At 39.1% G+C, this 15,149-nt stretch overlaps 2 protein-coding genes across 2 annotated transcripts; both read right to left on the bottom strand.

Annotated features, from left to right (window-relative positions):
* Window positions 1-652: 652 nt before the first annotated feature.
* On the bottom strand, window positions 653-2,111 carry LOC114246395 (uncharacterized). Its single transcript, XM_028178889.2, has 2 exons — window positions 2,003-2,111; window positions 653-1,784 (listed from the first exon to the last, which is right to left on the bottom strand). The coding sequence occupies exons 1-2, from the start codon at window positions 2,021-2,023 to the stop codon at window positions 891-893; spliced, it is 915 nt and encodes a 304-aa protein (XP_028034690.2). The 5' UTR covers window positions 2,024-2,111; the 3' UTR covers window positions 653-890.
* An 8,799-nt stretch (window positions 2,112-10,910) lies between these two features.
* Window positions 10,911-13,481, bottom strand: LOC114246365 (uncharacterized). The gene is made up of 2 exons (XM_028178848.2): window positions 13,325-13,481; window positions 10,911-12,925 (listed from the first exon to the last, which is right to left on the bottom strand). Exons 1-2 carry the CDS (start codon window positions 13,334-13,336, stop codon window positions 11,402-11,404), a joined length of 1,536 nt encoding a protein of 511 aa, XP_028034649.2. The 5' UTR covers window positions 13,337-13,481; the 3' UTR covers window positions 10,911-11,401.
* Window positions 13,482-15,149: the final 1,668 nt, after the last annotated feature.

Here is a 15,149-nt window from a genome sequence, read left to right as displayed (position 1 = left end):
ATTAAGAAGTCTACACAACTTTATATAATAAATTAATAATTAAACCTAATATGTCTTTGTAAACTTCATTCTCGAACCCAAATTATACTACAAATTGACTAATCTATATGAGACCAAAACATTTGGGTTTCGCAAGCAAAACCTCGGCAGTCTAATTAAATTTTAAAAGTTTACTCCTCTTTATTGCTGGAGGCTCTTCGTAAATCTTCTGATGACGTTTTCATAGGACTAGTCGTAAACGGTTGCGCATCACTTAAGTGATACAAATAAAACAACTTAAGTTCAGTTAGCACGCGCTCCCTTTCACTGTCCATCTTCGATGTTATTAACTGGATATTCCTTACGTAATATTTAAACACTACGAAATTCCGTTCTCACATCCATCAAAACGAGCGGTTTCTTCAATTTATTAACAGCATGTCCGCGTTATTGATATAATCTAATTATTTATTATGTGTAAAATTTGTTAGATCACTTACGTTGTGACGCAAGTTTCGTGGATGTCGTGACAAGAGATGCTTTAGCCATGGCCGACGTTTGTTAAAAAACTAGATCTAATCAATGTTAAAATAAATTCATAAAAATAGCTTAATGTTCGTTAGCTTGAGAATTTTAAGTAAGAAAACATTCGTCTCCTCGTAAAACCTTTATTAAATAACATCAACGCAGCTGCTATACAAAAATTTTACTTTATTATGACAAAATATAACAATTACCGTATTTGGCTATATTTAATTTTATACTTAAATTAAAAAGTCTTGATGTTTGTTTAAAATGGCCACTAAAAACTACATTTTCTCATCTTCGTTTCTCGTTTCAATATCCTTATTGTTATTATTTTAAACGTTTCGCATGCATATTATGGAGTTTTGTAGGAAAATTAATAGTTACTATGACAATTTGGCATAAGCAGAACGGCCGCTATAAGAATTCTTGTAACTTGAATTCGGATCGGATGTACCGGCGTATTCAGTATTCTGTGTCACAATCTCATTTTCTTCTTTCGTTTGGGCTAAAGCGCCTTGGACTTTGTCATATTCCGATTGCACTGGAGAGCCATACGATGGATATTTACTTTGTGAATATTGATTAGACTGAGAAGCCGGAGTAAAGTAATTCTGAACTGGATTCGGGTACAAAAGATTGTTGTGTGCAGGTTGACTGGACTGCCCCAGTACTAAGGTGCCTGAAGGGTGCCCGAATAATGATCCTAGTGACAACGGTTGATAGTTAAATTGTGGGATTTGACTAACGAACGCATTATGATGAGGATGCACCTGATTAGCTGTGTTCGGCGAAAAGTAGCTATGAGGTATTTGAGAGAATGCGAAAATTTGCTGTTGCGGATAATGATTTGGTTGTGGAACGAAAGCTACTTGCGCGTTGCTTGGTGTTTTACTCGGCGCGACTTGATATCTACTTAGGTATCCAGGACTTGGAACATAGTTTATAGGCAAGTAGTGGGATGTGCCTTGTTGGGGTGTAGCATTGACTTGTGGCTGCGCGGAATATGTTTGCGATGTATCTACTTGCGAATTCCCTGATGTGTAGTACTGACTGCTACCCTGGCTGGGATAGTACGAGTTTGGTACTTGATTTTGGTATGCCTGGCTTGACGTAGCACTCTGCGTACTAGGATTCTGAGTGTAAATACTGTATGTGTAGTCAGGTTTCTGAGCACTTGTTGAAACTGAATTCAACGCTGTCCCTTTCACTCCTCTCTTCTTGTGTTCACCATCTTCTATTTCGCTTGAGCACACCAGCGCAGCGAAAGTGATGATTATCTGAATGAAAAAAATATAGAGAATGAACAACGGATAATTCATCATTGCTAAACAAACAAGCGTTGAATTCTAACAATCAATCAATCTGTATAGTTACTAATTTAAAGTCTGGATTCTCAACACATTAAAGAAATAGTAAAACATGATAGCGATCAATAGTGGATGTTCGGATTGTAGATACCGAAACTCATTAACGTAAACACAACAATGATGCTCACCAACAGTTTCCTTATTGCCATAACGGTACGCGATACAATAAAAAAATTCACTACTATTTTACTGAACGTACTATTACGTTTTACAAGGAAAAGTGTTGTATGTTTGAAACCGTTCGGAAAAGTGTAAGACAGTATCGAAGTTAACGTATTTATAAGAACGTGCATGAAACCACTTTCCTCGTGCTTCGGATATTGGTCGAGGGAAGTGACCGCCGGATAGGTCTTTGTCCTGTATCGGACGCGTACGTATCCAGTTTCTACAAGATTACGAACTTCCTTTGCACGCATAAGGAAATATGCCGCATTGACTGCAACATGTACTCAAGATTGGACTCAAGATTTTAAATGCTAAAGGGAAGTAAATCATCTATGTAGAGTGTTAGTACGATACGATTATTGGTAGATCTTCAATAAATATGCTATTTATTACTTTCAACTTTCAGAGTAAAGTTTGATTTTTTGCTGAATGAAACTCGAACTGGTTTTTTTATTGCTTAGTTGGGTGGACGAGCTCACAGCCCACCTGGTGTTAAGTGGTTACTGGAGCCCATAGACATCCACAACGTAAATGCGCCACCTACCTTGAGATATAAGTTCTAAGGTCTCATGTATAGTTACAACGGCTACCCCACCCTTCAAACCGAAACGCATTACTGCTTCACGGAAATAGGCAGGGTGGTGGTACCCACCCGCGCGGACTCACAAGAGGTCCTTCCCCCAGTAATTACGCAAATTATAATTTTGCGGGTTTGATTTTTATTACACGATGTTATTCCTTCACCGTGGAAATCAATCGTGAACATTTGTGGAGGTACGTATTTCATTAGAAAAAAACCCGCCTGAGATTCGAACACCGGTGCATCGCTCAACACGAATGCACCGGACGTCTTATCCGTTAGGCCACGACGACTTCGAAATTTTGAATAAATTAAAAATACAATAAAACACAAGCAATTCATGAAATTGCGCGTTTAAAAAAAAATAGACAAATGAGTAAATTAACTTATAAACAATAGTCAAATCCTTTCACTAATAATATTTACTTCCGTAATCAATTCGATTGTCTCACGTGTGACTTTAACTGTATAGGAATTGAATGGCTATTATGTTACAACTTGTTTCGACCTCTTTGACTGAGAGCGGGATTATCCATCTACTATTGTAGGTACAACACAGACTAACGCTTTCTAGACTGGTCTAGAAACAAATAAGCCAGACTAGATTTGGTTCTTTACAGTGCAGATTTACGTATTAACAAGAGAAGTAGCTGTAAGTTTTGAAATACCAGAGGTGTATGGGTAACTATATATCATCAAATTAGTATCTTACGTTGAAGTAACACTGTTATTTATAAATATCTACTCAAAACACGAACTCTTATCTATTAATCGAGTAGACAATTAACTCCATAAAAATGATTAGGTCATAATAAAAAGTGATCTCTAAAAAAACACATATATACATTCTAATTTGCTTAGTAAGCTATGTCACAACTTTTAACAAAGGATATCTATTTATATTACCTCACTAAAGAATACAAGGATGATTGAAATGTAAATTTAACAGTGTTGAATTTTGACCCCGCTCTGTTTTCTTCCAATATTTTGCGAATGCGGTTTGTAAGATCAGATAGCTTTTATACAATACAATTGACACTTTTTGAATCCGACCCCATGTCTATAAGTTGGGACAGCGTTTACGTTGTTATTTCTATAACGTCCAGCAACCACACAAGATCAGATGGGCTGCGAGCACATTACCTATTTATATAAACAATAATGAATATTTATAATAAATAACTGCGGACAAGTCACACGCGGTCATCTTTTTTTTTATTGCTTGTATATGTGTAGACGAGCTCACAGCCCACCTGGTGTTAAGTGGTTACTGGAGCCCATATACATATACAAAGTAAATGCGCCACACACCTTGAGATATAGTTCTAAGGTCTCAGTATTGTCACAACGGCTGCCCCACCCTTCAAACCGAAACGCATTAGTGCTTCATGGCAGAAATAGGCGGGGCGGTGGTACCTACCCGTGCGGATTCACAAGAGGTCCTACCACCAGTAATCAAGACTCCATCTGACCCCATCTGACCCCAAAATAGAATTTCCTGTACTATGGGAACCAGAGACTATTATACATATTTAAATACGTTTAAATAGATAAATACATAGTTAAAAAACACCCAGACAAAGAGCAAAAAAGCCTGTTCATCACACAAATGTTTGCCCGACCTGGGAATAGAACCCGCGACATAGCAATCAGTGACACTAACTACTCCGCCACCGACCAAGCTAGTCAATAAAAAAAAACATACAGATCATTTACAACATTAACACTCTTTCCGCGTATTTTTAATTATGGTATGACAATAATTGTCACCAGGAACAATAACAGCTAATAGCTCTATCTAGTGATTAAAATTTTATTTATATTTTAGACACGTTAGAAATATTGGAATTAACACTCAGAAAAGAGGGATTAGTCACATCATCTTTCTATTTCGCTTCATCCAAGTATCGTAAGATGGCGCTTATAACAAAATCTCACGGCTAAAAAAAAGGAAAGGCATTCTAAGTATACATAAATTGGTCTTAGACCACGGAGACTTATTAGGCAAACTCCAAATTTCTCGGATTATTCGTGTTCTCCAGATATTCCAGAAAATCAGCAGAATCTATAAAAAGGTCACCATAGTGCGAACATACGCCATGAATAGAAAGTCAACCGTGAACACTCGTCAATTTAGTGATTTCTAGAAGAAACTTGGGAACAAGATGAGACATACGATCGTGAGACGCATGATCAAACACTTGAACACTATGCAAAGGTTTTCGCGCAAAAATATAAAAGTAAATGGCAAAGGTACGGCTCACAAGAAGCCCTGCCACTATTGAACGTGCTAATTTATTCTAATGATGCTAATTAAAAAAAAACAGCACTAAATCGTAATCTCACATAGTTAATGCTCCCAGTACCATTTAAAAAAAAAATTCTATCGTGCAAAAAAAAACTCAAGAAGTTACACAATGAGACAAATTCGGAAGTAAGCACTCTTCCATGTGTCCCCTCGACCGTGAACGAAGATATTGAGCAACAGTTTACACAATGTACGGAATTACTCATTCTTATGCATTCGACAACCAGTCTGTCTGTTCATTACATACACTATTATGTTTGTTCACGATTAAATAACTATTACGGTTAAATAGCTCGTTATCGCGTTTTTTATATGTTTGATGACACATTTTACAATAACAATCATTTTAATGTGGACCAGCTGCCTTGCTGTGTGCTTAGTGCGAGTTATTTAACGTTCTCGATAGCGTAAAAGTTAGCTCATATTTTTATGGAATGGGATCGTGTGCGTACGTTTGCCATTAAGGCGAATTTACATTACGAAATTAGTGGCGTGAAATTAATTTCGTGACATTAGTTTTACCAACAGTTTCACGTGTAATTTAATACTTTCGTAATGCATGCATTAATTTCATGCATGGAAATTAGTTTCGTGCCCTGCGCGATTTTTTGGTGAAATTAATGTCATGCAACTAATTTCATAGTGTAGACAAGACGTGAAACTAATGTCGCGAAAGGGCCTGCGCTGTGCGGACGTATGTATTGTTAGTTCGGACGCGCTTCAAGCGTTGAAAATGGCAAACCAACGATGGAGTACAGATAAAAATATAGATCTTATTAATGAATATCAGCGACAAGGGTGTCTCTGGGACCCGAAACACCTACAGTAAAAAAGCAAAATTATATTCACTCATTCGATAATAGTTTTTATAACTCTCAGGATCTTCATCTGCTAATTCAGAGACTAACTTCATTGCACCTAAATGCCATCTTGTTGACCATCCTCGAATCTACCAACTTTTTTTTTCTTGATAGTCTTTTTTTTAAGTTTATAGGTATATAAGCATTTCTTTAACTACATTGAATATAGCATATAGCATAGAATATAGCTTTGATGGTGATTGCGCCATGGTTACTGCGATACTGTGGATTTCGCGACACTAATTTTTTTACGAAATTACTTTCGCATATATCGAAACTACTTTCGTGAAACTGAGCTCAACATGCATGACACTAATTTCGTAATGTAAACTCCGCATTAGGGGCGCTGTTCCAACTGCATATAAAATTGGGTTAACTTTTACGCTATCGAGAACGTTAAGAAACTCGCACTAAGCACACTGATGCTAAGGAGTTACCGGAGTTACATGAAGGCCGCTGGTCTTTTTTAACTCGTGTCGTGTCTCAAATAAACCGCATTGACGGATACCCTCTCGATTGACGTAATCACCGGACTTCCGCCTATGAGTTGGAGGCGCTATGAACGTTGAACTAGGAATGTATAAACTACAAGGGGACAATACCAGTTCCCTACGCAGCATCGCATACGTGCTTTCTAATTTGACACGGTCACAGCTAAATTGAGACTTCGACTTCAAGAGTTATCGTTGTGGTCACACTGTGATGTCTGTAAGCTCTAGTAAGCACTAAGCAGCCGACTTAAATGAGCACGTCGACTCATTTAGAGAACTCACAAAGTAATTGCAGGTGGTGCAGTAATTAGCGCCCCTGACTGTGGGCTCAATGGGCTCGATGGGTTCAATTCTCACCATGACCCTGAAACTGCGATAATTCAATACAAATATTTTTTTATATGGAAACTAGCGACATCTTGTAGCGGATGCCCCTAAACTTATATGTTGTTAAAGTTAAGGCATTTAATTATAGTACAACTAAACACAGAAAATAAAAAAATTATAAATCATACAAGTCTTTATTTGTTATAGACAAATTGATTAAATTTTATCAATTTGTGGTTTCGGAAAATTTATAAAATCCTTAATTAAAAATAAAATGTAGGATAGGTAATATGTTACTCCCTGTAGGTTGGGACCTCCCCCCAGTGAAGGTCACGGGGCGACCTAAGGGGGTCGAGGCCGCGCGGCGCGTTACCAGTACTGAAGCGCGCCGCCAAGTAGATACGAAACAGCAACCGGTTGGCGGTGTATCGCGTCCCAACCTGGCAAGCTAGTTCTGGACCAGCGGCACCGTCTGGGCGGCCTCACGGGCTGCCCTAGCGAGACGGCCGACGTTTTAGAGCCTTCGATTCGCCTCGAAGGCTCCGTCGGCTGGGCGTCCTTGGGGTGAGCCGCACCGTCTGGTTGTAGTGTTGACCGCGGTAACCCCCTTACCTCATCCGGGTTCTGACCTCGGAGGGGATCGGACGTTTAGGCAAAGAGTGCAGGGGAGTCTTTTAGTGAGTAGCGCCCTGAAAACACCCCTGGGCCCGCGGTCTCGCAGTCGCGGACCTGTCCCACATACACCGCGCGCCCCTTAAGCGCGAGGACCTCGAAGGAGGTTCGGTACGCGGCCCAAAAAAAAATTTGTGATGAACATATTTTTATGAAAACAAAAGGTAACTGCAGTTTTAAAAAAAAATTGTGATGGACCTATTTTTTTCTGTAATATGTTACTGCCATCTACAAGTGCATTGAGAAACGAATCGAAGCGAAGCCATCTAGTGGCCGACGCCCGTAAAAATTTTTGTTGAGTGCTTGAGTTGCTTATCGATAACTAATTTATGTATAATAACTATAATTCTCACCTCGGACAAACATTCGTGTGATTAACATGTTTGTTTGCTCTTTGTCTAGGTGTTTATTATCTGTATAATAATATGTATATATTTAAACGTAAATAAGTATATTTGTCAGTCTCTGATACCCATATCACAAGGAATCCTAAATTGGGGTCGGATGACCGTGCGTGATTTGTTCCCAGTTATTATTATTATTTTAATTAAGTACCTATTCACAATGAGTCTTTAGGTAAGTACTTAAGTGTTTTATGTGAAATTAAAGCTTAAAACGCCTAGTGGATCATTCTAATTCTTTCAGAGCTATAACACTGTCATCTAAATACATATTTATATTTAGTAGCTAAATAATAATGTTTTTAACACGCTTTCATTAGCTTGGTATATTTCTTTGTGTGCAACGGAATGTGTGAACGTGATTTTCATCGACTTCTAGACGTCTGACTAACATGAAAATTTAAATCACCATTTAATAATTTTAATTAACTTCGCCTTGACAGAATAAAAAAATGAAATTAATATCTAGTCTAGTCCAGTTCGATTCGCTATTCAAGCGGTTTATTTAAAGTTTTTAAACTTCATTTCTAATTTTTCCCACAACTAGCTTTTGCATTGACACGAGTAGAGCAACAGCTGACCTATCTACCGTTCTCATTAGGATTGCCAGATTTTTTTTCAGCCTATAAGGGACAAATGCTTAAATAGGCAAAAAATACGGGAATTTCGTTTTTTACCCGGGATTTATTTAAAAACAAAATTATAGTGACATTCTTTTTTTTTCATATTTCTCTGAGGAGCAAGTCAGTTTTAACATAATTTTATCGATTTTAATATATTTATAAAAATTAATACAATTATAATCATTTCGGTTCGAATACGGGACAGAATCAGTCCCGTCGGCGTCGGGACATTTTAAACTAAGCCTAAAATACGGGACATCTGGCAACCCTAGTTGTCATCCAAGTCATTCGAATTATTTATATCGATTTTCTCTCGCTCGCAACCACTAAACCTGTACAACTTACCACTAAACTCAAACCGTACAAACGAGACATTCATTTTTTTGCAATCAAAACCAAAATATGCAAAATCCTCAAAAGATTTTGGAAATCCATTAGATATTCGTTTTACAATCACAACCGACTCCCGCAATTTCATTGTCTTCTAGCACGTTGTGATTACTAAATAAATCTCTGGCCCGGTTATGTTCGATAATTACGTAACGAGGTGTAATTTTAGCTGAAAATTTTATTCAGCGTCACAACTTTAGGCTTCCGTAATCGATACTTTCTTAGTAGCGAGTAAATTATATCACTTCGACATACATACGCGTGTCATGTATAACAAACACGGAGATTACACACATCGTAAACACAAACGCCGTATCTGAAATGAAACAACTCGCTGGATGCGTGTTTTACAACGTTTTTTTAACCTACATAGGCGATTTTACGGGCCTCCTACACGCACGATAGGCGATTATACGGGCCACCGACGTGAATACTATTCGCAGAAACAATATTGAAATCTCAATATCATAATTGCCTTCACACACACAAACACACCCACATCACTAATGTCGAGCGATTCGTCTCCTACAGCAACCAGGAGTATGATGATATCCACCCGTTAAGTCTCTCAAGATCTAAATTCAGATAGTAATATAGGAGGTTACTATTATTTCGATAAAGAAGAACAGGGACCGGGGTAGTATTTTCTTTTTATATATTTTTTTGCTAAGATTTACGGAAGAGCTCACGGCCCACCTGGTGTTAAGCGTTCATCGGATATCAACAACGTAAATGCCGCCATCCACCTTAAGACATGTGTTTTAAGTCTTAGTATTTTAGCAGAACGGCTGCCCCACCCTTCAAAACGAATCACATTGCTGCTTCACAGCACAAATAGGTAGAGTGCTGGTACCTACCCGTGCGGGCGCACAAGACCACCACCTACCAGTAAATACCTCCAGTAAATACTGCATTGTTTATTGTATTGCATTATTATATGAGCTCGAGGTCCATCTGGTGTTAAGTGATTACCGGAGCTCATAAATATCACAACGTGAATGCCTTCATCCACCTTGAGACATAACATTGACATACATTGAAGTAGAACTTTCAATCGTATAGTACTAGCCCACTCTTACAACTGGTACACTCCCCGAATCCTGTTCACGCAGGCCCGTTGTCGCCCTAGACACGTCCTTACGGATCCATCAGATCCAATAACTCTATCCCGGTAACCGTACTCGTCGAACTCGGCAAAGAGTTCGACGTGCAACCTAACCCATGCATCAGCCCGCTGAGTGTCTCGCCGGATCTTCTCAGCGGGTCGCGATTCCGTTTCGGTTGTAGATTCATTCGCGAAGCAGCTACTCTTGAGTTATTAGGTCTCCTTCGAAGGCGCTCGGGCAGCTGTTAGCAAATCCCACCCCTCCTGGTTGAGCCTTGGTCGCCCAACTGTCCTGGTGAAACTGGAAAGGCCTCCGGGCCACCAGTAATACTTCGATCATAAAAAAAACTGGTATACGTGACTTTTTCGCCGCAAAAAAGACAAAATACAAATTAGTTACAATATACCTAGTGTACATCAGTAGCTAAGTAGGTACCACCCGTATAGTGCCACAATGCGTTCTGCTACCAATAAATTTGAGCCTATTCTAATTAATAGCCAGGTAGACTTCAATAATTTATATCTTACAGGAAGAGTGGACAACACCGCACGGAAACACTCCAATGGGCTGGACCGACCAAATCAGAAAGTGCGGTGGGAACCCCTTAGTGCATCAGAATAGCCTTGACTCCCCCCAAGCCTAAAAAACGATCTCGACCACTCTGTCAAGAGTGAAACGATTAAGAAGAAATCTTACAAATTTACATTCTTTGCGTCTGTCGGCTTACGTTTAACTATAAAAAATTCTCATACGTATCAGACTGAATTTGTTTTGATAATGTCTTCACTAATGTATCGATGTTCACTCAACTAGCCAGTGCTTTATTTGGTCAAAGAAATCTACGATCATGATCATTACCAACAGTCTGGTTTTACAAACAAGGTAGCTTATTCTGACGGTTAAAAGATTTATAGATGATATGTGTGCTTTCGTGGTGTTGTGTGTGCCGTGACAAGACTCATTCGATTTCCTTAAAAACTTTCCTTCAAGCGAAATTGTTTCTGCATATCGTAGAGTTCCAAAAGAGACATTCACTTTACTTGTTTTTCAAATCATAAAGTTTATCTTCCCTAAATACAATCCTATTAGGTGTTCAGTGTGCGCCACATGAAAATAATACATCATATTTGTGAAACATTTTATTGAAAACAGTAACAATCTTACGTCTAACACTACAACAATAAATAAGTTGCTTAAAAATTAACATCAATATTTACAAAGGTTCACGGCGATCGAATCGTGGCTGGTAACAGTAATCCAACAGCACTGCGGTTAGTGATTTAAAACATGCACCTAATAATTATATTAATGGCTCGTTCTCTCAAACTCGTTTCGAATCGAACAACTTTAAAATGTAAGCAATCGCATACGCATGCCATACTAAAAGGAAAGTTATGGCTCTCGATTGATGGCAAGAATCGAAATAATTGCAGCCCAGTTAATTAGCAGAACGAACGCTAATAATAATTAATACTAATGGTAAACTTTCACCCAAACAAACCCGCATATTCTATCTGGGCCACATTCAACGTAACTCACAAACGATTTTCAATGTCAGATAGATTTTACAAAATAAATCGTTCAACAGTAACTATATCGGAGATCTAATGGACACGCGGTTTCAGTTCTTCGCTGTATTTAATGGTGTTGTAACTCGTCTCACTGTGAGCGCCGTGGGTGTCTTTAGGAGAATACCGAGAGCCACTGTGGCCTGCGTAGCTGTGCTTAGAACCAGAGTGAGGAGAACTCAATGAGGACCCCGAACCTTTGTGTGAATGCTTCGTTGGAGTACTGACATAGTAAGGTCTGGCAGCACTAGCGGAATGAGATGCTACAGCGGGATACGATGCTGTTGGGAAACCGTAAGTGGTGCCGGGTGGAGACGCGAACTGCCCTGCTGATCCGAATGTAGCCAAACCATCTAAGGAATGACCAAGACCCTCACTCTTAATGGAACCAAAAGCTGGAGCCAGGAACTTAGAAGAATCACCTCCAAATCCTCCAAAAGAGCCTGGATAACTGGGCCCGTTAGCAGCAGATCCGAAAGTGAAAGCCGCGTGACCACCAGGGAAGCCAGCGAAAGATGGCGTACTGTAAGCTACAGGCCCGGCAGAAAGCCCATGACTGGAATCGCCTTGGACAGATGATCCTAAGAAAACTGATGGTGTGAAGGGAGTTTTACTAGCACCAAGATTATTACCTCCATAGCTTTTCAAAGATGCGCCAAAGGGGTGTCCTGAGCTACCAAAAGATAATCCGGCTAGAGAATGACCTCCACTGCTAGAAGAAGCAGAGCTTCCTTCATCTGCCGAATGTCCTGAATTAGGTGCGGAGTATGTCAAGGCTGAGGATTGCGAAGACTGAGACTCGGATGGATTAAATAATACTGGTCCAGTTGAACCATAAGAACTGAGACCTTTCACTCCAGATGCGTAGTGCGCCGGGGAACCTCCCAAAGATCCAACTAAATTATATTGCTGCAGTTTACCATAAGTATATTGCGGCTGCGAAAGCTCTTGACCCTGACCGCCTTCACCGCCAATGTGGAATTCTGCAACGCTGTTGGATGGTTGCAATGAAAGAGCTCCGGAATTAAGACTATGGCTCAGTTGATTCATAATTTGCGAGATATCTCCGGATACTAGACCGCCTGCGCCGTGAGTGGGCTGCAATGTGATAGGAGCAAGTTGAATAGTAGCATGACCATTAGCAGGATACTCTTGAGATGCGTACTGAAGCCCAGCAGATCCTTGACCATCGTAACTAAAGCTTGGTTTTATTCCTCCAATACTATATCCAGCCCCGACATTAATAGAGCTGGCATCGCCATGCGAATTCGTGGCTGGTTGGTAGTTTTGCGTACTGATTTGATATGATGGCTGATAGTTTGCTGAAGAGTGTCCAGAAGATGTATAGCTCGATGGAGACTGTCCAGAAGATGTATAGCTCGAAGGAGACTGTCCAGAAGATGTATAGGTCGACGGAGACTGTCCAGAAGATGCATAGCTTGATGAAGAGAGTCCATGTACATAGCTTGCAGGGGCTTCTCGTTTATCCTTTACATCGTCGGCTCTTTTTGCTAGGATAGACCATGGCGCCGATAAACTTAACAAAGTGATGAATGCAACCTGCAACAAAAAAACTGGTGATAATACTAAAATAAAAACAGCATATTGCGTAATTACACAGGTCTGATATTTTTTATATAACTTTTTAAAACAGGAATGACGAGTACAGATGAATGAAATCAAGTTTATTTTGACCCGCATCGCAGTATTATTCATCATTATTGAAACCTACTATATACCGATTTCACTTTTCCACTTTTACTTTACACATCTATAAACGTATGCTAATCGTGGGTAATTCTTCTCAATCATCCATCAAATCTCATAACGCTGACATCAACCAAATTTATCAAACAGGTAGTTGCAGCGCAAAGCCTGCTTAACTGTATAACGGTCACACTAACACTTCATTTCCCACTTGTATTAAAACATTACTAGCACAAGGGAACACGCACTCACCGTGAATTTCATTTTAGATGCTTAGTTAGTATTCGCGTCTTGTTGATGAAACTAAACCACTATACGAGAGTTGATAAACAACTTAAGAAGATATTTCCCTCGAGCGATCGGTCGGCTGACTTGTACAGCCGCCGAATTTGTAATGTGATGTCGCAGTGTTTTCACCGAATTTATAAGAGAGCGAATGGTGGCGAGCACCCGACGCCTTGGACGCGGTATCGGAAGGGTAAAAGTGTATCGGAGGACCCTTTCACTGCACCGGCTGAAAGAATGGGAGCGAGCCACTAAGCTTCCGAACCCAACAATGAGGTAATAGAGACCGGAAGCGTTGCATCATAGTGCTCACGGTTTCTGTGCTTACTGGAACAGATGTCCAATAGCGGCAGCGAACGTGCCTGTCGGTTGTTGTAAATTGATTTGTTTGTTTATCGGTCTCTACTTCGTTTTTTGAATTTAATTTATCTAACTATTCGTGTCCAAATGAAACAAAGCCTTTGCTATTATAGCTGTAGTCCAAACGTGCCTGTCGTTTGCCTTAAATTGATTTGTTTAATTATCGGTCTATATATTTCGTTTTTTGAATTTTAATTTACCTAACAATTTGTGTTCGAAAGAAACACAGCCTTCGCTATATTACTCTCCGAATCGTTGGCTACGTGCCATCAGGACCTCCATCGTATGAGACAGTAAAGACAAAAACCGAATTTACAGTAGACGATAAAATGTGTATGGAATTACCAACATCCGATTGCACTTTCATTCAAGTCGAACTAATTTGTACGCCCAATGGGAAGCGCGCTAATGTATATGTGGAGAGCTGTACATACATAGACATTGTTTGCATTGCAACCATTGTTTGCTCAATACTTTTTGCTGTCAAGTTCACGACAGTGACTAAATGGCTTTTGATTATGATCAGAGTTTTGGCAGCAACCTGAGTGAAGCGTCACTTGAAGTTTTATTTTAATGTTTTTTTAATAGTTTATTGTGATGTATAATATATAAATTGGGTGTTGTTTTGTGTATTAAACGTCAATAATCGCTGTTCACGATTAACGACATAAAAAAAAAAATTAAAATGTGGTGTCGTGGGACACCAGGTAGGAACGAAGTTCCTTCGGCTAATGTAGAATCGACATAATTTGCAAAAAAAAATCGTGCTGAATTTTATGTAGGTTTTCTTGATTTTTTTCTCTTAAATTTTGCTGATTAGTTTTTATTTAAGTATAGGAAAGTATTTAGGAATAAATAATAAATTACGTAAAATAGAAAGAGAATGGATGAGAGAACGAAAAGAAAGAGGGAGAAAGAGAAAGGTATTATACACTACTCGCTTGTGTATGCGACTGTCGCGCCTGCGCACGTCTCATTTAACGGTTTTATTCCACGCACTTTTTTCCACGGATTTTTTCCACGGATTTTTTCTTACGGTTTTACTATCACATTTTTTTCAGTTCGGTCGCGCAACAAAATCCCTATCCCCTCCAAGCCTGCCGTAAGGAACTTCGTTCCAATATAACTACGACAGATTAGGCTGTATAGACCAACAACAACAACAATATCGTTGCCGACTTCCGGATTTCATTTCATTTTATTATTATTATGAGGATATAATAATAATAAAATGTATGTAAGGGCTTATTTCTAGCAACATTAACCACAATTAACTTATTTAATACTGTAAATAATGATGAGAGCGATTATTGATTTCGAAGAAAACAATTAAGGACTTAATTTTAGCTGCAGAAAAAAACAGATTTCTCTTAAACCTGGGTGAGAATATAAAAATCGTTTTCTGAATATGAAACTATATTTCTTTGTCTAT

Source organism: Bombyx mandarina, chromosome 18 (genome assembly GCF_030267445.1).
Source record: "Bombyx mandarina strain Sakado chromosome 18, ASM3026744v2".
In the NCBI taxonomy this organism is placed as follows: domain Eukaryota; kingdom Metazoa; phylum Arthropoda; class Insecta; order Lepidoptera; family Bombycidae; genus Bombyx; species Bombyx mandarina.
This window is presented reverse-complemented; position numbering and strand designations above follow the sequence as displayed.